At 36.7% G+C, this 23,653-nt stretch overlaps 1 protein-coding gene across 1 annotated transcript in view; it reads right to left on the bottom strand.

Moving 5' to 3' along the window:
• Positions 1 to 23,653, bottom strand: part of ABCA13 (ATP binding cassette subfamily A member 13) — a 202,523-nt gene that overhangs the window by 157,547 nt on the left and 21,323 nt on the right. The window contains exons 9-14 of the mRNA XM_033519359.1: positions 23,252 to 23,416; positions 19,791 to 19,993; positions 13,269 to 17,975; positions 8,271 to 8,468; positions 6,633 to 6,789; positions 2,710 to 2,904 (exon numbers count right to left, since the gene is read on the bottom strand). Coding sequence (XP_033375250.1) covers positions 2,710 to 2,904; positions 6,633 to 6,789; positions 8,271 to 8,468; positions 13,269 to 17,975; positions 19,791 to 19,993; positions 23,252 to 23,416 — 5,625 coding nt within the window. The remainder of the gene's footprint in view (positions 1 to 2,709; positions 2,905 to 6,632; positions 6,790 to 8,270; positions 8,469 to 13,268; positions 17,976 to 19,790; positions 19,994 to 23,251; positions 23,417 to 23,653) is intronic.

Below are 23,653 nucleotides of genomic sequence, written 5' to 3'. Positions count from 1 at the left end.
ATTTACTAAAAGCAGATGATGATAGAGTGTGTTTTCAATTTGACCAAGTGTTCTGTTTTTCTAAAGACGAGGAAGGGTTAGACCCAGAAAATAAAATAAAACAACTAACTCTAGAGTTAAAATGACAGGAAATAGAAAATAAAAGAAAAAAGTTAGAAAAAGAGAGATTAAATTCTCTCAGCGAACAGTACGAACAATTAGAAAAACAATATAACAGTTGGAAATTACCTAGCCCAAATCAGAATCTATTTATAGATCTGATGCAGGAAATAGCCACTGAATTAGGGCTATCCAACTGTTGGATATGCGGTGGTCTGAAATCAGCCAAAAAATGGCCATGGAAGGGAGAAGGATTAACCCCAGAACAATTGCTAAAATGGACAGGACTAAAATTGTCAAAAGCAACACGAAGACCAGAGGGATGGGTAATAGATAAAAGAATAATCGAGACGTTTTGCATCAGCCGGGAGAGAAAAGAATTTACTGACTTAGTAGAGTACACCCCGTGTGTAAATACCCTCACGGTAAATTCAGATAAAAAAACAAAAATCTGGCAACCAGAACCACCCGAGGGGTATTGGAGTCCCTCTCAAGAAAATAATTGCGGATGGTTAGAAATCATTGGACTTTGTTGGAATAAAAATCTGGGGGCCAATCCCTTCCATGCACTCCTAGGCCTGAAGGAATATTGGGAGGATCCGGCAAAATCAAATAAAAGTTGGGAAGCACCGGATGGAATTTACTGGATATGCGGAAAAAAGGCATACAGTGAATTACCAAGGAAATGAAAAAGATCATGCACACTCAGAATAATTCGGCCGTTTTTCTTTACATTACCTAAAGACAAAAGTAAGTCTTTAGGTGCTCCCCTCTTTGAAACCTTAGCAAGGCAAAAGAGGGAATTAAAACAGGAACTACCGATGGCAGGAGGCAACCATAAGTGGAAAGAGGAAGAATAGCCCGCCGAAAGAATCATACAATATTATAGGCCAGCCACATGGGCCAATGACAGCAGTTGGGGTTACAGAACCCCCATTTACTCCTGGTGGGACCAAATTTTCGGGCAGGGGGCTTGGTGGAAAAAGCTAGTGTTCTTTATAGGATGTTCAGCTGCGGGAGTCATCTTCCTACCTTGTCTAATTCTTTGTCTAATCAAATTAATACACTCTGTGGTCCAAAGAATGCAAATTTCCACCCTCCCAATAGACCCAGAAAAAGCGCAAGGTAAAACAGCCCTTCTCTCTAAAATAATGAAATTAGAGGAAGAAAAAGAAAGTGAGCACGCACTAAAAGCCTTAGAAGAGTTTGAAAGCAAACACATGTTGTCACAAGAAATTGATAGTTCAATAACAGATGGAGAAAATGAATTTTAGAAAAAAAAAAAAGAAAAAAACCCGAATTTTTAATGTGATAAATTATTAAGTGGGGGACTGTAATAAATTATTGTATGTATTAAAAATTCGGAGAGATATAAATTAAATGTGTTTGTAATAATGTAAAATATAAAATGTAAAAAAACCCCGCTCCGAGTCTGGTCGGGACCCCCTTTGGAAAGCAACAGATTGCAACCAACACCCAAGATAACGAACTCAGGGAAAACCCATCAACTCAAACAAACAGACAAGACAAGGGCCATCAAGACAACAATGGAGCTGGCTCAGAGAAGATACCTACCTCCAGACCTGAACAACGCCCTACAGATTTCTGTGGGGAACAATCAGGTTGACAAAAAGACAAACTCCAAAAAGATAATCATCGCCAGACCTGAACACCCCACCTGTCGAACCAGTGTTGGAAAAAGCAATCAAGAAGGACAAAGGGGAAAGCACGGCCTAGATACCCAGCTGCACCAGCCCAGATTCCACTACTCTGCTCTGATGACACAAGTTGAAATACATATAGAATCTCCTTTGCATATGAGGAGACTCTGCCCGGACACTAGTTAACTCTATTATTCCATGCCAGGAAATCCATTCACTGGACAATCAGAGACACTTGGTGAATGGAACCTGCTTGGAATTTTAGCCCAAGGACATAAAACCTCTATAAAAACCGAGGCTTGGAAACCCTCAAACGTGGATTTGGGAATCCTATACCTTTGGTGTAGACCCTGTCCACCCAGCGCTGCGCTGACTATTTTATTGTGGTATTTTATCGTTGTTGCTTTTTATTGTTTATTAATAAATCTATCTTTTAATTCGTATCACGAATTTGCCTTTGCATTTATAACAATACCCACACTAGATTCCAGACTATCTACAGTTTTACAGATAATACAGTTGTGCTACAGACATTTGCCATCCACTATGCTAAGAATTCTTCCTAGAAAATAATTTTTTATCTTTCTTGTAATGTGAGCTCCTATGCTGGTTTTAGTGCAAGTGTTGTCAGATCAGTCTTCTACTCTTTAAAATAATGAAGTGACTAATTGCATGAACTGCAAACTCTGCTAAGGATTAATAAAATTATGTTTGACCTCCTATGTTTTCTGCAAAGCTTTCATCATTAACTCGTCAGTGATAATTTTCCTGAGGAAGCATCTCTCAATCCCCATTCTTCAACCATTATATTTTGGGAAGCCAAGCGAATACAAAAAATGCCATATGTCTACTGTTTGCTTTCACGGAGAAAGAACACCTGAAGAAATAATAGAATTATTAATCTATATACGTGTGTGTTTCATACCACCTTCAAATAAAACCATCGTACCTTGTAAATGATGTGACGTAGATTGAAATTTTGTAAAATCAATACAAACATGGTATAAAAGTCCAGTGCTGGTAAAGAACATAATTCTTCCACTACCAGGGAAGTTCTATTGTTTTCAGGCAGCTTAAGCAGCAGGCTAAGTACTTCTTCATCACATCTTCCAGTTAAAGCTACTGCAAAGGCACTGTAAAGAACCTACCACAACATAACAACATATCGGTATTAAAAAATTTTCTAACTGAAATGCATCACGTTTTTTTACCATCAATAAGAAGAAAATTTGTGTCACAGTAACATGACAATTTGCAGGCACCAACAGACCTGAAATAATAAACCATAAAGCTTTATATCAGATTGCTATGTTCTTACTTTATACTTCTTGTATAAAGAAGTAAAAAAATGAAGTATATTTCTTATAAGGATTTGATTTTATTTTTCACAAGTCAATCATTCATTCTTGAGTATTCATACCATAAGCAGGCATATTTACAATGCTGAGCATACTCCTTCTAGCAGATGTACACCTCTGCTGTAGAAACACCTGAAGATGAAAATCTAGGCATGTGAATCATTAACATCAAACAATATGGTCCTTCCTGTCACTGTCGGACACGAAATTATTCACGCAGACACAGCTCGAAGTGTGATGTGATGAAAGAAGAACAACGTTTATTCTGTCCTTTCAGTATTTACAGATTTTCGACAACAACCAGGGATTGGATAGTCGGGTTACCACCTTCCCAACCACACTGGCCATGACAGACATCCATCAAAAAGCATATCTTTAATGTAATGTATAAACATCTGACTTGAATCCCCAGAGTGTTTCAGCTAGCTCAGTGATCACTCTGGCTCCAAGCCAGCAGAGTATTTGGGCTCACTGATCCACTTTTGGAATTCAAGTCTCTCGAACGAGTAAAGAAACAAGGGGGGGACCTCTGGGTTATGTTCCACCGTTTATTTCTGTGAAGGGAACCTCAGAGAGCAAGACGAAGGGTCTGGGGTCTGGGAGTTGCTTTTAACAGGGTTTCTTCGGAGGGTGGGAACATCAGAGAGACCCAATTGTTTTTCCCAGATAGCACATTTACAAACTTTCTACAAATCAAGGTTAAGCACACTAAGATAAGAAATAACAGACACAGACTTCTTCAAATGCCTACAGAGGTGTAGAAGTGAGCTCACAGAGGAGGCAGAGGGGGGACATGGTATGCAAAGGGAGCTTGATAATGTAGGAGGGAAAGAAAAGGGGGGAAAATTACCCACCGGGCTTCTTTAGCTGGGACACAGGAACCGGAAAATACAAGGAAAATACAAGGAAACTCAGATGCAGTCTGGGATCGGGGGGAACAAAGCTGCAAGCTCCCGCATCGGAGAGCGGGCTTCTGCCGCCACTACCCCCGCGCTTTCCCGGGCTAAAGAAACTCCAAGCAGCTGGAAATACCAGCGGAGTTTTTTCTCCACTCCCTCGGGCTTCCTGCTGCTTCTCGCTGCGGGGCCGAGTGGGAGGGGAGCGTCGGCCTGACCCTCCACGGTGGCAAGAATACAAACAGAAGGGTCTGAGGAAGAAAACTTAGGTAACCATGGTAACTTGCCTCTCGGCAAGAAGCCGGGAGAAAAGGGGAGGGAAAAAAGCCGCGACTTGGAGAGGGGGAAGGGTACATTCCAACCTATCAACTACTAACATAAAATAACTTAATATTCTAACAACCCTTACTGTAACAAACATCTATGTCTATAGTTACTTCCCTGGGAAAGTGGCTAGAAATTATAAAAACAGTATCAAAAGGTCTGATTCTCAGGAGACACCTTCCTTCTTTCAAAGGACACACAAGTTTAACACTTGGGGATGCCTATACAACACAACATCTAATGTGAGCCAGCTCACACTTCTCAGTTAAACAGTGCTTTAAAGTATTATTTAATAGCAGATGAAGGGACAAATACCTAAAGCAGACTTTGGGTGAGACTATAATAAAACCATCTTGGATAATGGCAAGTGCTTGAAGTCCAGATATCTCAGGACTTCTTAGCTACCCATTCTCAAGAAGTTTTTTAGGAGCCTGTAGAAGCCAAAGTACAGGGCTCCATTGTACTTCTTAGGACAGAATCCACCTCTACCACCCCCATTGAATGTATCTCTTGCTGCTGACAGTACCCAGTCAGGGAGAAGATCTGCAAGACAGTCAAGATATGCAATTTAACACTAACTCCTATGAACATTTTATTTTCCAACTTAGTAATTCGATTTTTTGGTTTTCATTCTGGAACAGAATTTTGCCTTTGTGATTCTATAAGGTTTTCTATGTATTTAAAGATTCACTTTTTTGTGTGTGCATTCAATGAACATAATTCTATGAGCAGCATAAGATGATACAGATTTTGACTTCTTGCTGGAGGGGAAATTTGACTGTGATGCAATTTGAAATTTACTTGAAACGTGCCTCACATGAATATCACCATTTCAGTGCAGTTTTAACACATTTTTTGTTTTATCCCCTAGGTTAAGGTCCTCTGAACTTTCCTTGAAGCTTTCTGAGTATCAGAGCTAATCCAAACTCCTACATTCAGGAAATTTATGCTTATAGTCTTCAGGTAATAGGATTTAAGTGATTTCAGATCACTCCATCACATGGCAATGAGCATGGCCAGCATGTAACAACATGGCAGAAATTATGGGTAAGTATAATAAGCACAAAAAATTCCTGGGCTTGGTCTTACTGTTCCAGAGACAAGCACTGTAGTAGTATATAATCACAGAAATATAGGGCTACAATGGGCCTATAGCTATCATCAGGTTATCAGACAGTGGCTGTATAGACAATAAACATAATAGGTATACTTAAAATATAGCTCTAAAAAGTACTTGTGCAGCTTTCCTAATCAATAAGAGACACAGGCTTTTAATGCTCCAGTTGGACTGGGGAAGGATTTAAGCACTAAACAAACAAAAAATTCTGTATAGTTATCCAAATGCAAGATGTGTGTATATGTTTAAACTCTACATATGACTGGCAAAAAGTAAGACGGAAAGTAATCTGACGATTTAGCCACTTAGCATTATTATTCCAAGGGAGCAAAGGTGTACTGAATCCCATTTAACTGAATTGCTTTCAGATGACTTCTCTCATTACCATTTAGTGGTATCACAATAGTAAGCTAACAATAAAGGCAATCACACTGCCACAGAAGCAGAACAAACCATCTATAAGCAGTTACGATTGTCTGAACTGCCTTTTTAATATTGCACCTTACACGAATAGAGCTTGCAATGGTTTCTGAAAGTGGAACATCACTGCCACCCATTGGCTGCTTGACTGAACTGATTAATTTACATTAAATTTACCCTCAGCTCTTAAACAGACACTTGCAGCAGAGAGAACCTATAAGTCATCACTGAGGTCACAGTCAAAAGCAACGGTAGAACACAACCTTTCCTTCAGAAAACTTAAAATACTCAAGAGTCAACAACTCAAAGTGAAAGTAAAGTAAGACAGTAATGCAAGACAGATAATTCAAAAACAGTGAGGAGCACACAAAAGAATTTTAAAAATATATACTTAAGACAACTCCATGCTGCAAGAAGGGGAGATGGTAAGGTACAAAATTATATCTCCAGAAACCCACTTCTTTTCTATAATGCCAAGACAGCAAAGCTCAAATTCTGTGTCATTACAAGAGGGTAATACACTGCTGAAAGTAATGAAGCAGTGCCATTTAGATCAGAGGAACAGTGCTACTATAAAACTGGTCTCTTAATGCATCACATTATTACTTTGAAGTCCTAAAATTCCTGGAGTATTTCACATGGAAGTGATAAGTGAAATTATAGGATTCCACACAAACAACAAGGCTTGTTTTGTTTCAGCTGGCATACCACGTTATAGGTTGACCCACTAATTTGACACCTCTTTTTGATCTTTTACCTCTGAGTAAGAGACACTGACTTCTAAGAGGGTATTGACAGTTTCTTCAGAAATATTGACAGAAGAACCAATGTCCAGCCTTAACTGAGTGATATTCTGCACAAAATCTTTGATTTTCACATCTGTAAGAGGAAAAAATAGTACCGACATCATCAAATTGATTAATTAGACTTCCTACAGATTGTATCCCTTTCATTCAATTCACTGTGAGTGACAATATTGGCTTACGTCAGTAGTCTCCATAAACAGTGTCCCTTTGAATTTGTAAGAACAAAGAAACAGTTATTGTCCTACAAAATTACACCAGAGTGACTAATAGAAAAAATGCAGAAAACTGGAACCTACCATTCACAAGATTAAAATTGCTGAAGAAAGCTGCTGCTGGATTTTCCAACAATTGTATCTCCAGATTTTCAGTCACCCTGGAATAATAGCCTTAGTTTCACAAGTTATCAGAACCAAGTCATTGGCATTTTAATGTATAAAAACTAACATTAATAGCGAAACTAAAAGAGAAAATAGGGTCCCATTATGCTCTGTGTGCATACACTGTGCATGTAGCCAGCACCTCTACAGACCTTCTCATCTGGTATTTATATGGTGTAATGGTCATCATATTTAATGCTGAAATGTGACTGTATATATAGAGATACACAGGTATATCTCTACATATATATATGTACATAGAGATAGATTCCCATAATGACTAAGGGCCCTAGTAAACAGTAGGCTAACAGTAGCAAACTCATAGCTTACAGAGAAGGACAGGTCTAGCAATATCTCACTTCCATGTTTCTTACTGAAGGCACATTTTTAAAACCTAGAGATAGAAATGGCTGCAGTTTAGGATGAAAAAAAAGTCTAATTATAATTTAAGTCATAAAAAGTATGCACACATTAGATATGATTTCTCTTCAAAACTGGACATGAGCCCATGGTATTTAGGAGCAGCATCTAGGCTCTAGTTCTTCTGTATTATTACTGTAATTCAGAGACACCATTCAAGCCTGTTATGAAAACAATCCAACAGTCAAACCAGCATAGAAACAATTACAACAATGTCTACTTCTAGCTGATTGCAAATTTGAAATACTCTGTAGTAGCAGCTTTACTTAATATTTAATCGTTTTCCCCATGCAAATAACAAATATCAGAAAATTGTTTTGAGTTCAATCCCATCAGTTTACAATCACTGTACTGTGTTTCTACTTCTTTAAACAGCTGAACTGATCTGATTGCTTAATATTACACAAAAAGATATTCAGCTATTGAGAGAAAAAGCCATATTAAACGAGCTATAAATAAAAAATTTAGATATCAAAATTTTGACCTAACTGAAGTCACAGGAAATTGAAAATTTTCTTAGTTGCGATCCAAAGCATTCAGCTAGTGGAGTAGCAAAAAATATCAGCTGCAAGTGGTTGGCAAAAAATATAAGGGTTTTTAGAAATATTCAGTTAGTCTAAATTACTTCAATAATTTGTACATTTTATCCACTCAGTTTTAAGTTAAATGAACAAAGCTTAAAAAGACAGCATTTCTCCTGTAGTTACTTAATTTAGACCACAGACATATGCAGAGAATAACATCACCAATGATGAAGAACCATTTGGGGTACCAAAATGTGAAAGGTTTTACATTTGCAGTTGTCTCTGAATGTTCCCCATCAGTAGCTGGCATTGACAGTTGTCAGTGCTGGTATTCTGCAAGGCTCCCACCATAAGGCTCTCCAAAACGTTGGAAAGTTTTTGGTTTATATGTGCCATACTCTCACAATCCCCCTTGTTGAAAGCAGGCAAGTATCTTCTAACATCCTGAAGAACACAGTGATCACATGGTTAGTAAATTAATGAGATTGTGTTATAGCTTGAAGTAGCAGCCCTCAGCAACTTGATGATTCTTATTTTCAAATGAGAATATGTGTAAGGTAATATTCTCTTAGTCATTGTATGATTAACTGAAGCCAGATTAAATATTTTCAAGAACCAAGGAATTTTCAATTATTTGGGTTTTGGAAACAATCAGATTGGGAACTAAGACTAGCCTGTCAAGGAGAGTCATCCACTAATAAAAATGTTAACTTTTTAAAATTCATTTCAAACCTGAAATGAACTATTCTTTTTCATTTTGTCTTTTTTATTTCAGTCTGACAATTTTTTTAAAAAAATTGTTTTGAATATCCATTTCCATTCAACAAAACAAAATATCTGGATCCTCAAATCCATTATGCTTTGTATAGCATGTGCTTTGCTATTTTCTCCTGAATACTTATAATTTTGATTTTGCCAAGCTTTTTTTAATATTTTCAGAATTAGATCAGAGAAGGGTGGTGACTACACAAATGCATTTGGCCTACAGAAATCTGCTTTGAGATATGAGTGATGACACTTGTCATTGTTTACTTTATTACATGCTGTTCAGATCAGACAAATGTCCAGATAGACAAAGATGCAGTGCTATTTAACAAAGAGAAGACAAATTCTATGCTAAAAAGCATGACCTTAGTATTTTGTCTGTGTACACATACATGTGCTATCCAAAGGCCTGCTTCCAATTCTGGGTGAGTCTCTGTATGCCAAATATTACTCTCACCTGCTGGCAATTTCATGTTAAAGAAAAACAGACTGAACCCAACTGGTAATAATAACTGCTATTTTAGCCAGAATTATTCTAGCCAAGAAGCTTATTTTTTTCCAGTTTAATTTCACAAATGTTTCTGTGAAGGTTTAAAAGTAAAATAATATATTATATAATAATATATTAATTTATATTGTATATAATAATATAAAAGTAAAAAATAATATATAAAATAATATAAATGTATAAATTAAATGTATAATATAAATGTACTATAACTCATTAAATTACCAGAATGACAGAATTTAAAGAAATTAAAAATGGGCTGCTGTTTGACATTGATTGACAATCCAATTATCCTAGTTGTAGGACTTCTAATAATTCAGAATCATACTTACAGCTTGTAAAGCTCACCAGTCTTTATTTAAGGAATTTCTTTGGGGTATCTCTATCAAAATTATCAGAGCTATAGCTATTTAAACCTCAGGTATCTACAGCCACTGTGGAGACTTTCATTCTGACAGTGGGAAAGAAACGAAAATTTTCATTAGTTTCCAAAGTTTAATGCATGTTGTAAAGTACACTTGTAGGTGAGGGTGTCACTAAAGGAGTTAAACTGATTCACACGAATGCCTCTCAGTGTTAGAACAGGAAAGAAGAAGCTTTATTCTCTGACTTATATCTCTCTATTTATAGATTCTCGACAATGACCAGGGATGGGATAATTAAGTTACCACCTTTCCAATCACACTGGTCATGCAAAATGTCCATGAAAAGACGTTTCTTAGAAGGAACATAAACAACTTAAGTTTATAGAACTTCCATGGGAAAGTAACTAAAACTATGAAAACATTATCAGAAGGCTTTAGTTTTCAGGGCAACAGTGAGGGAATCATTCCGACCTGGAAATGATCTTGAACCACGGCAATCCCTTCAAAGACAGCAAGGAGCAAGTGACTCATTAATCCATCTTTACACTTTTTAATGGCACAGAAAATGTTGCTAAAGACAATGGGTTCTTCTGTAAGAGAAAATGTCCAGACTTAATCAGTTAAAAAAACCCAAGAACTTGAAAACTAATTAAAGGTTAGCCAACTAATAAGGGAGAGAAAAATTTTTAAAAGCAAGAAACATCTGATGTGTTAAGCCACAGAGAAATATTTCTAACTAAATTCATGTATCATTTCAGAGGAAAAGGCAGGCTGGTTTGATTCAATTTCAGTTACTCTTCTCCATTACATCTTCCTGATCAATAATAAGAACATCCCTACCTGCTACAGAACCAGAGTAGAAAATTTCATATTTGCTCTTCAAGAGCAAGAAGCATAACTGTGAGAAGCTGAGTATATTAACCACATATTAACTTTTCCTTGGGCAGGCTCCCCTGATGGTATTTCCCTATGGGAATACCTGGGTGTTATTAACCCTTCGGTGAGCAGTAACTTTCAAACCTAGGGGAGTGAAACAGCATTACATAAGATTTTCCATATTTTAGGACAATGAACCCATATAGGGTGATAGTCATCCATGGAGGCCATTTCTACTCAAGCCTGCAGCTTGCACCACATCCTTGGAAAAAGCCTCCATTTTGCTGGCTGCAGTGGATTTGTACATGGAATAGTAGTGAAAGAATTTGACTTGACTGCTGAATTCTCATTCAATTTTTTCAAATATGTTTCTTTTTTTTTCCTTAAGTTTGGTTCTTAAGTAAATAGGAAGAATAATTAACATGAAACACTGCTTCTAAAACAAGCAAACCTTGATCTTGCTCATAGAAGTAATACAATACAATTCCTCAAATCAAACCAAATCAAGCAGTTTTCATCTTTTCTCATTAGGTTTCACAATGTTTTTTTGTAACTAATGAAACATTCCCACAAACAGAGGATTGAAATAAGCATACTCCTTGGAACTACATCCATCACAGGAGAGTGGAGAAGACAGTCAAAATTGGGTTGTAGTCACATCTTATACTCTCTTGGAAATTCATTTGATGTAAGATACTCCAGATCTCATCCCTTGCTCTAGAAGGGCAGGTTAATGCCTCATAATTGCTCTTTGCAAACAATTCTGGGCATAGTTGGCTAAAGTAGGAGCTTTGAAAAGCACTGGCTTTTGTTATCCAAAGAAGATATAATATGAAATTATACTCAGGTCAAAATAGAGCCTTTCTTGAAGTACACAACTTGGGAGCATATACATAAGGAATAAAACAAGGTAACACATTAAAATTTGAACAATTTGTTCAAATAGTGAAAGAGAAGTAAAAGAGAAAATAGGGTCCCATTATGCTTCTGTGTGCACACACTGTGCATGCAGTCTGCATTTCTACAGACTGAAGGTGAAATTTTCAGCTACAGGTAGCAAATTCACTGGTGTGACATGGCCAGAAATAGAAGATGCTTCTTCCTTTAAATGCTTGCCCCATTTTTCCTTACTGTCAACTACACACTGCCCTGTGGCAAGTCTGTCCTATTAATAAAAATGATCCTTGACTCAGCTCACTAGCTGAGAAGGAACAGTAAGATCTCCTGCTTTCACTGGGATTTTAAATCTCCATGAACACTCCAGAAAGAAATCATTCCTTTGTATGATCTGCAATCAGATTTTTTTCCTGTGCCTCTGTTGGTTTAATTTCTAGACATCAGTATGCTTGCCTTGTTTGGCATCACCCAAATTACCTTATTTGTACAAAAGTTTGATCAGAGTAAAGACTTAACCTAACAGCAGTAATACATAGGGACTCCAAGTCACTACTGTGGTAACCAACCTGAAAAGATTTTGAGAATATTCAAAATGGCAAATTGCAATTCCTGCAATAATATGATGCTATCTGGGTATAAACTTTCCTGAAGAATATTGCAGATTTTAGACGCTCTGTAGAAACATCAATAAGAAAACATTATTTTCATTCTAAGGGTACCACAGAAAAATTTCAAAAACTGACAATGCACAAATGCAGTCTTCAATGAACCACACAAGGATTTCAATATTAATAGTTATTACATTTGTTTGAACTATTTAAAAAACAGAATATAATACTGCCCTGTTAAAAAAATATAGAAAATACCTTCACAAAATAAGCAAAATCGTAATAGGTTCAGAAATACTGAGAGCCCAAAATATGTTGACTTGATGGTAAAAAGCAGATAATCAGCATGTAGGAGAAAATAAACCACTTTTCTAGTACTTGCTTTTGGTATTTTTCAACAGATTAGGTTAATACTTAACCCTGATGGACAATGATTTTATGTATTTGCATGAAATTAATCATGAAGGTCAAAATACCACATCAGAGCACCAACTTTACAATGCCATTTCTCAGCTGGTTTATGTCAGTGGACCAGTAGCACCACCAGCAAGATACCCTTGAGCTGTTTGGAGCAACTAATTGTGAGCTCGTTCAATATTGTTTAAATGCAGCAACTCCAGTCCAGTAGCCTTTTTATTAAGTAAACAATCAGTAACTCTGAAGCAGTTTCCTCTGCTTCTGGATTACATCTGATCTGAATAATCAGGCAGACGTGACCATGGGCTCAAGATTCCTTCAGACAGTGCATTTGTTAAATTGAACAACTTAATACCCATAAGACATCAACAAATTTAAGTTAAAGGAAATTTGTATAGCTATATTTGGATATAGGAAAAAACCTCCATGCATACCACAAAGAATTAGGCCTAAGAATTCAACATTTAGCTCTGTAGGCAAAAATTACTGTTGCCTGCCAATTAGTGGGGGTTCAGTATTCAGATTTGCAAGGATTTTAAAATACAAGTACATTCAAAATAATTGTTTCTAGAATAGTTCCAAAGAAACCAGTTCAAGTGTCAATATGTATGACTAAACACATATAGTAAACATAAACTAAACACAATAATTTGTTCCACACAATGTGTTCTGATACCAAATATGGCTGGTCTGAACAACAGAAGTTGGAACAAATCTGAAATGAAACACTAATTAACTTAATTAAAGGTTTGATAGAGTTGGTCATAAACAGAGAGCCCTTCTGTCATTGTCAGCACACTTCCCAAAATGAGTACATGGAAAACACTCACCTTAGCTTTGCCATTACATCCTTATGCAAATTCATTAATAAGAGTTTTATCTTATTCCTATCACGTTCTGCAGTAGAATAAAATATTATTCGCAAAATCTCTTGTATGATCTCCAGAGTTCTGCTTTGAGACTGAGTAGAAGTATCTCTATATGGTACATTATAAAAAAATGAATCAATGAAGTCAACTTCATGAAGCTTAGTATTGTTTGTACGCATAGCTTCTTCTACAAGATCAATATCAGCAATTATATGAAGGAGGCTGTTTGGCAAAACTGAAAAAGCAGCATGAGTATTATTCAATTTTGCTCTGCTAAAATGACTATCACCAAACAACATACCAGTGTAGTCCTTCTTAGACTTATTTTGGAATAGCTCCAGAAAGACAATAACATCTTTGACAGCCAGCAGTAGGTCATTTGATGAACTTTCATTAGTCATAAGGAGAATTAGAGTATGCATTATTTTAGAATAATTTTTATTGTTACAGTCACATAGAATGCTCTTCACAATGTCTTCTATATCTTCAAAATTTCTTGATATAGCATCTACAGATGATGTCTTAAACTGCTCTAGTAAAACATCAGAAGCCACTGAAGAGGACTGTCCAGTGGCAAACTTTAGTAATTGAAACTCTTGATCTATCACCACAAGTAAGTGTCTAACACTAAAATTCGCCAATAAATTTTCTTTGCTTGCAACTACAGGAAACCATAAATTCTCAAAGTTGTTAGCTATATTGATACTCCCACTTAAAGCTGATATTGTCATAAGCATTGAGTGTGTCTGGTTTCCAATAGATGACAGTGTCATTAAAGGCTGAATTACAGAAAGAAAAGAAAGGACAGCTTCAGTATTCAGGAGTCTAGAAACTTCACTGGTCATATCCTTCACATTAGTAAGAACACTCTCAAATGATGTTCTTGACTCTCTGTTCCAAGTTAGGCCACCATAAAGATTATCCAGCTGTTGAAGAAGACTTTTGGCCATCTCCACGTCTGATGCCAAAATGCTGTCCAGGGTTTCTATGATTTGTAAAGCCATTCGGCTCTTAGGTGTGGAGGAACAATTGATTGCATGCGTATTATTCATCTGCAGTGGCACAGCATAAAGGGATAGCTTATTCCAAAAATCTAGCAGCTCTTTAAGAACTGAGCTATTTGTATGATGGAGCTCAGAAAACTTCAAAATTATAGAGTTCCATTCTTTGATCTGATGAAAAAAGCAAGTCAGATTGCGAGTGATATCCATCTGAATGTCCTCCATAAAGCAAGCAAAACTGTCATCCAAAGTGATGAGTTTAAGCTCCTTAATGATTTGAATGACTGCATTATAATGAAGAGTAGAATTGGCGTGCACAAAGTCACAAGGTTTAACAGTGGGATCATTCTGAGGCGTTGCTGTTGTGAGAGTCCAGCAGAATGCTGCAGGAAAACAAACAGAGGCCTCTCCAGATTCATCAGAGGTGTCTGCCAATGTCTCCAGCAATGTTAGAAGACTATCTGCATGGGTTGAGAACTCCTCATCAGTAAACAGAGGCATTTTTTCTTCCTGAGTCACTATGAAAGCATATATTTCAGTTAGTGCTTCTGTAACGTTTCCATGAGCCAATCTTTCTGTAAGGCTGGTGACATCAAAGAGGATGTTGAACACGTCTTCAGTATTGTAGAGCTCATCTTGTTCAAAAAGCTGTGTTATTTGGTGTACAGCAGTCAGGTTCCAGTAACATGATATGTTCTCAAGTACATCCCACCAGTCTATTAAAGTACCTAACTCAGAGTTCACAAGAGAAAAATGTTTGATATTTTTAAATAAATTTTCTAGGTTGTCCTGGACCTGTTTGAATCTACTTATCAAAAACTCAACATCCATTTTTCTCACATTTTGCACCAAGGCAACCATATGCTTTAGAAACTCCTTTTCATCTCTTAATGGAAAGACAGTAAAAGTAGGAGTCTTGAAAATTTCAAGTGCTTTCCTTACCAGTTCAATAGTCAGACCTGCTGTTTCTATCAGTTTCTGAGGAAATGTTTTGTGTTCATTCTGCAAGTTTGAGTCAAGTTTTCTAATCATATATTGAAAGAACTCCATCAGCAAACTGATATTTTTCCCATGCAAGAAAGGTTCAATCTCCTTGTCCAAATGAGAGGAGCTGTTTTCTTGGACTTTAAAAGTTTCATTTTTCAGAAGACTTTGAATTTCTAACAAAAGTTCCACTGATATAAGATGAATGTGGTGAAAAGGATTGAGGAGCATTCTTGAAGTCCTGTTAAAACCATGGGTTGACTGACTAAAATGGGTCTTATTTGACATATACAATGAGCTCCCAAACAAATCACTGACAATAGTTTGTATTCGCTCTCCAGAATTATTTAAAAGTCTAAAAGTAAGTTCAAGCACATTAATGACATCTTTCACATAAAATTCAGGGAGAATAAATTTCAAAGTTTTTGCTATGATATTGAAATAAACACTTACACAAATCACATCAGAACCACCTAGAGAACATTCAGGGAGTATCAAATTAAAAACAAATTTAACAAAGTCCATCACATTCATTAGCTTAGCATCTGTCTCAGCATTTCCCAGAGATTGCAGAAGAATTAAAATATGTTTTGCGCTTTCAAGGTGGGAAGGTGACTTGGATTTTTCAATGAGATTACTTAATCCATGTATCCATGTGTTACAATCCTCTGCTTCATTCATTGTACTGTGAAAGTTTAGAAAGAAGTTAAGATGAGATGAAAAATTTGTTTGCAAGTAGCCTACGTCTTTCAGAGTATTATCCACAATTAGTTTGGTAATATTCTGGAAAATGCTGATACAAACCACATATTTGTCCTGAAGTACACTTTTTAAAAAAGCAGACATAGCATTTATCTCAGTGACCATAATTTCAAGTTCCTTTTGGGAGAGCTTAAGAACAGTAGAAAGGGAATTTCCAATGGACAATACACCAACACCCTTATCTTCTCCTTCAGAACCTCCTGAAATGAAAGCATCAAGCCATAAATTCAAAAACTCTTCATTAACAATCTTCAGTATGGATTCCTGCATTTTAGTTATTGCAACTCCCATTGTCTCTAAAACACTTTCTAAACTCCTATCTTTAAGCAAGTTTGTGACATCAAATGCATTGTTAATTACCCTTTGAAGATTAGCAAGGAAAGCCTCAAAATCTTTCAAGTCATTTAAATTGCCATGTTCCTGAAACAGAGATTTTAATAGCTTCATTGCTGTTCCTGTAGCTTCAACAATAGCCATAGCTGTATTATTGCACAGTTCACCTCGAGTTATGTTTAAAATGTTTTTAGAGAGATATGTCAAATCATCTCTTAGGCAGACAAAAAAGGTTGAATTCAAATTTAAGATTTCTGATGCTTCTTCAAAAATCTCTGTCCATGTTTGAAGCCATGTAAAAGTGCAGTGCAAAGCAGAAGGCACACTTACCTTATCTCCCCAGTTTATTACATTAGATAGGACACTGTTCAATGGAAGCAGAAATAAGTTATAAATCTCTGCTGAATGTTGTACAGAACTCATATTTTCTAGATAAAAATCAGTACACACATTATTTACCAGGCATTCTGGAGACAGATCAAAAAACTCTTCCAAATAACATAAGGCAGCTGTTTGGAGCTCTTCATCTATAAATAAAGTTTTAAGGCTGCTTAGAATATCATAAACAACTTGTATATCTTCTTTTCCATTCTGTACAAGGAACTCTGCCTGAAACACTGTGTAGTTGTAAATTAATAGTAACTTTTCACAGAGGGACTTACTGGTGAGGTTCCAGAGAAGATTGAAAGTTTCAAAAAGAAAGTCAAAAACTATTTCCTTATTTTGCAAATCATGCCATACTTGAGAAGATGACATACTTTTTGAAGTCTCATAAAGAAGTTTTAACAGAGTGTTATTGCTCTTAATATTTAAAATCAGATCATTATTCTGGTAGAGAGAGAAAATGTTTGGTACAAATGAGGCCACACTAGTAAAATTTAAATTTTGGATATTTCTGAGGAAATCTTGCACAATTTCTCCTAATTCTTGCACCTTATACATAAAAGTTGCATTTGAGAGAAATAAAGAGGTATTACTCACTCCAGGAATTGTGCTAAATGACACATTGACATGATCACCAGACAATGATCTAACTTCATAGAGATTTATTTGGAAGTGTCCACTTAAATGCTTTAAGTGGTCCAAAGCAGTAATATTTAACTCTGGCCAATCAGTCGGAGTATTTTTGAGCAACGCCATACTTCTATTATAGATTTTATTTTCTGTAATAGAAGATAAAATTCTACATAAGGTCTTAATTACCTCTTCCTCTTCTACTTGACTCAGCGAAGAAACCCTAGAATCAAGTTCATGGAATACAATTTCCACTGTATGCCAGAAAAGTTCTGTCCTCTTTTCTGTCCAGAAACTCTGAAGAGGCTGGAAATCTTTTTGTAGCTCATTATAAAGTTCAGAAACTGCAAGTGAGAAATTGGTGGCAGATTCCTCCCCCTCAGCAAATTTTTTTATCCACATAATTGCATTATTCAAGGCATTTTCAATTAGAGACTCGTTTTTAGAAAATGAGAAATTAAACATAATTTTTTCTATGACTTCTACAAGATGAAAGAGGTGATCCCTTTTCTTTTCACCAGAAATCCTTAAGTTTTCTTCTGTTTTCAAAAACTCTTTGAAAGATGTCAAAATCCTGAAAAATTAACAACAAATTTTTTTTATTGTTAGTTACCTATAGCAGGCAGACAAGAATGTTTTTAACTACATATAATTTAATATTAGAATCTAGGTTTATTTACTTAATTCAAGACAATTCCAAATATAATTTAAGTAGCAGTCACAAATTAATCACTACAAAATCTGAATTAGCAAAACTTGACAATTGCACTGGTTTTCAAAAAATGTGAAAAAACCCTACTGGAAAGTCACAACCTCATTCAAATCAAAACCTGAATGTAGACAGCAGTTAAAGAATTGTGCATTTATCAGGACTTATAATCAAGCTTGTAAGCCACAAAGAGGCCAACACCTTTGAGTACACCCCATTTTCATCTGCTGAAAAGAACAAAGCTTTTATGTTTCACAGACTAATTATTTTACAGACAGGAATGTACCAACTGACTGCCTGATAGCTGAACACTGCTATTTTGGTATCAACAAAAACATGAAATCACTGTGAAAATTGGAATGCACCAACTGATCTTTCTATTGTGTCAGTATTATTTATCAAAAGGAAAAACAATTACTGTCTCTAAGATTAGTCAAGAGGAGGTGCATGGAAAAAAGAACCTTTGAATGTAAAGGCCTCAAGTTGAAAATATTTTCTCCTTAAATATATTTTCTTTCTCTCCAGACTGCAATCACCAGAGTTAGAGCACAGAAACATTGTGTACTGCAAGTAAAAGGGTAAAATTGCTAAAAAAACCCTTTGTTGTTGCTTACAACTGCAGCAGCACAGCAGTCTCCTTTTATAATTTAGAACCAAATTTCAAAACCCCCTACTAAATTATTGAAAAACTTGACTGCAATCTCTCATCAAATTTATCCTCAGATGTTGATTTGTATAGCATGAATCATATCTCCTCCAGTTACAGTGTTTGTTATGAACAAGTAATTAGAAGCAGTGAGAAACTGAGGCCAATGTTATAACTACAGGAAGCAATGCAAGTTATCCAGTGTGTAGGTAGAAAGAGGAAAGTATCAGTTCCTGTGCTCTGCCATAGACCTTTCTTGAGGCTCTGCCAACTCTAACAAACATTAACTCCCTTTATGTACAACTTAACTCCTCTGTAGAGCCTGTCAGATAAGGAAGATTGAAACAGCTTGACAAAACATTTTCTTAATAAGAAAGGGCTTATAGCCACACCTTCATATAAAGTGTTTACATGTGCATTAAGTGATGAACCAGAGAACTTGAAACTGTAAGTTCAAAACCATCCAAAGAAATCATAGTCTCAGAGTGCCCTAGATGAGATTGCAAACTACATATGTACAACTTATTCTATGTGTTTAAAACTGTTTTCCATAGTTTGTAGCTGTTGCTGTAGGCTTCTGTTACAAGATTTCCTGCACAATTGAGTTTGACTTCTACAATAAAAATTCTAATTATTTCACATGCACTGGACTTGCTATACATGAGAAGTATTAGTGAGTCACACCAACTACTTGTCAGAATTAAACTTTGTTGCAGAACAAGATAAAGAATTCAGGTCCTAGTTCAAAATGCCAATTATCCATAGCTGCTGATTCCTTTGAGTCCTGATCATGTAGTAGCCACGTCCTCTGCTGAGCCTGCTGGAAGATATACTCTGAAGCAAAAATTTCTTTTCTGGAACATGTAAGCATCAGCACAATTATTTGACTGCATACAAGGTTTTGAATTATAGAATAAAAAATAAAAACACATAACAGACAAAAAACCAGAAATCAATTAAATGCAAAGTGAAAACAAATATTCAGGTTGATCTACTATTCTAAGAAAAGTTGCAGAAAGGTAAGTATAACTTACCAATCATGAGATGAAACATATCCTTCTGAAAAATAGGCATCTGATTTCTTATTCCATTGCTGGATCAGGATATTTATCTCTGAAAATAGTTTCCTGGCTTCTTTGTCATCTAGAAATTGAGACATTGAATCAGCCATGATTCTTCTAAGTTCCAAAAGGAGATTCTGAGAGAGACTGCTGCTGCCGAGCCATTGCTCAAGTATCTAGAGGATTGAAAGCAAAACAGAACATCTCATTAATCAAAGCTTTCTTACTTAGGCAGTACACAGAATTAGCATGTCTTGAAAAAAATTCACACAATCAACAATAATACCAAAATGTCTCCCTAACAACCTCTCTAGACTCTGAAATTACTAATGTGACAAAGGCTGATTTTCAATACAATTTTGACTGCCATGCGAGTTGTCAATGTAACAGGCTACAGTACACAGACAGCTGACATCCTATGTAGTGCTGACCTTGCCTAAAGACCCAGGAATAGAAAAAAGATGGACTGAGGCTGAAATCAACCAAAAGCTGACCTCCACAGCCAATTACTCAGGCTTCCTTTACTAGACTTCTGCCTACACTGCAAATATGATGGAAGATAGCAGCCTTAATATTTTTGGAGTCCCATAATACAGAGATGGTGAAGGAGCCTGCATGCTCCCACTGCGAAGCCCAGAAATAAGCATAATGAGGCCAGGCCAAAATTACTGACTGTTGTCCTTCACCATTATCTTTCTTTTTACTGCTGAGTGAATACAACAGATGTACTCTAAGAGATACTCTGTTCACCAAGATAATTCACACAGGCCAGCAGCTTACTGTATTCCTGGTTCCCATAAGAACGTCAATCCTTGCTAAGAGTTTTAAAATCACGGCTGAAGTTATTATTGGATTTTCCTACATAGAAACTTGTCACCCTGAAAACTCAGCTTCTGAGCTTGCTAACATAGTTTTCTAAGGACTTTCCCAGGAGAGTAACTGTAAACATAGATATGTGTACATTCTTTCTGTTACACGTCTTGTGATGGGCATTTCTCATGGCCAGTGCAGTGAGAAAGTGTTATCCTGACCATCCAATCCCTGGCCGTGGTAAGAAGCCTATAAATCCTGGGAGGAAAAATAAACTCTGCTCTTCCTTTCACCACACCTCGACCTGTGTCCGTGTGATCTATTCATCTTCAGTGGTAACAGAAACTAGTTAATTTGTTTTGGCAATCACACTGAATTATTACTTCCTACTTCATCATACAGCAGGGAAACCTTCTCAAAGATCACATTTTTGAGGAAATACACAGGAAGCTCTACATGTTTTCTTTAGATTATATTACGAAGATCTCCAGAGCAGCTTGATACATGATTCTTCTTTTTTTTCAATGAAGAAAAATATGATATGTCAGTATAAAAACAAATACCAGTGTTAAGGTAGCTAGGTATTTTTCTTAGGAAACATTTGAATGTTTAATTATTTCATCCATGCAACAACACATGTCATTACAGAGAATGCATGCCAAGCTGTTCTGTCAGTTTAGAATTTAATATGCTTTACTGGAGGTTTACTTTTATCTTGCTTCAGCCATTATTGTCAGAGACAAAGGGATAATAAATAAATTGTTGTGGTGGTTTTAAAGCATTAGCTAAAAAATCACTAGAAAATGTATTCATTTCTTGTTGTGAGGTATGGATTAGAAGAAGGGCAAAACAGGCTTAACACTTCAAAGTTATAAAGAAACTTTATTAACAGAACTACAACAATAAGAAACCAGAATAAAACCTCCAGAAACCCTCTTTCCCCACTACCCAACCATTCTCTTGTTCACATGACAACATAGAGACAAAAAAAGCCTGGTGGTTAAAACATTCCCAACTTTGCTATAGTCTTTTCATCAATCTTTGTAGAGAAAAAGAAGTTGTCTTTTGTTAATCTGTGGAGTTTTTCACAAGAAAACAATTTTCTCATGGCTTTCTATTTTTCTGATTCCAGCTGCCCAGAAAACTCTGCCATCAGTTCTTTCCTCCCATTTCACACCACTCTGAGGTGTGTTCATGGGCCATGAGTCAAAATGGGGTGTCATTTTAAGGATGAGTTACTCAAAGGCAGAAATTTTCTTCATCTGTCTCTGTGATCATCTCTGGAGACAGAAGTTTTTTCTTTGTCTCTTAAAGGCTACAAGTCTTCAACAACTATCACTTCCTTTTTCTGTTCCAGCATCTCATAGGATCACAACTGCTTCACCATTTACTCAGCTTTATCAATGAATTGCTTTTGCTCAGATCCAAACTTTGAAATACTCCATTCCCCCCAAAATACTCTTTCATGAATTAAAGGAGTTTTTTTCAGAACAGTATTGTCCATCTCCATAGCTTTAGCAAAAGAATATTTCAGCTTATTAAGGCATTTCCTTATTCTCTTCCCATCTGAGGCTTAATTCCTTTCTTCACTGTCTTTGAAAGTCTATGCTGTCTCTTTACTTGTTGATTGCTCTCTCTCTTCCCCTCTCTCTGGAAAAAGGATTAATCTGCAAGTCTCATCTGGGTAGTGAAAGGTTTAAAGTCTTGCCCAGGCCTTGTGGATGGTCTCATGATCTCTGCCACGGCAGCAGCTGGAGCTGTCTGTGATAGAAGATTTTCCATGGCTGCTCTGGGGAGTGTGGCCACTATCTCAGCACGCTGCAGGTCAATGGCTTTCCCTCCCCTTACTTATCAGTCTCTGGTGAAACTCAGCAGCGGCAGAAATTGCAGCCGAGCCAGGGACTGGCCTGGCCCCACAAGGGCTCAGCCCCTCTGAGAAGGGGTTCCTGACACTTCACAGTCTCCATCCCCCACTGGGAACCGCAGAAGTCCAGCCAGCCCCGCTCCCCCTGTGTGGCCTTGTCCGGCCTGGGAGGGAGGAGGAGGCTGAACCGGAGCTCTGTTACCTCTTCAAAGCCAGAAACCAGAGAGAAAAAGTAATTCCCGGGCTTAGGTCTTAAGGTGGTGTTCACAGGTTTATCTCACTTTTCAATGGTCAAAACTACTGTCAATTCTCAGAAATGGCCAGTTATTGGCCAGGAGAAAAACTCCCATCAGCCTCCAGCAGCCTTAACTTCCTTAGGTGTTTCCCTTTGTTTCTTAAATGCCAATCCATCACAATTATATATCAGTGGAGGTGTCTAGTCAATTTTCAGGTTTGTTCAACATTCAGTCTCAGGTGGAACAGTAAACAGTTTCCTCTGACAGGTCTTGGCATTGCAGTATATTTCATTACATTCCCTATTAGATTTCAAATCTGAATCTCCATTAATGACAAAATTGGATTAAGGGGACACATGATGATAGATTATACTTCCACTGCAATGATTCTTTATAAGGATTATTTCATTTTATCACCAAATTTCACAAAAATAACATTTTATAGGTAACTTAGAACTTTTAACTGAGTTACTGCTGACAACCTACATACAAAAACTAGGCATCCAGTCTATTATTAAAATTACCTGTGCATAGAGTTTGAACTTGCTGACCTCAGAAACAAGATACTGTTTGGCCTCATGCTGTGCAGAATTACAGCCCTCTCCATTATGGTCTTTGCTTGCTTCATCTTCTGGGACGAAAGCCAGAGCAGAGCACACAAACTGCTCCAGTGTCTCTCCTGTGGGAATCTGGAAAAGACAAAAGCAATTGATGAGTATTTCAAGAGCATTGTTGAGTTATCTCTCCTATCAACTTACTTATCTAGTGAAAATAACACATAGTCTCTTCAGCAAGAATAAAGCCCTTTTAACCCAGCCTCATATTCCCAAGCACATACTTCAAAGTACTCCACATGCAGGTTGCTGTATAAAATACAGTGGCTCCATTAAGCTGCTCATACAGTGGACAGAATGATGAGATTTCTA

The sequence above is a fragment of the Parus major genome, chromosome 2 (assembly GCF_001522545.3).
Source record: "Parus major isolate Abel chromosome 2, Parus_major1.1, whole genome shotgun sequence".
Classification (NCBI taxonomy): domain Eukaryota; kingdom Metazoa; phylum Chordata; class Aves; order Passeriformes; family Paridae; genus Parus; species Parus major.
This window is presented reverse-complemented; position numbering and strand designations above follow the sequence as displayed.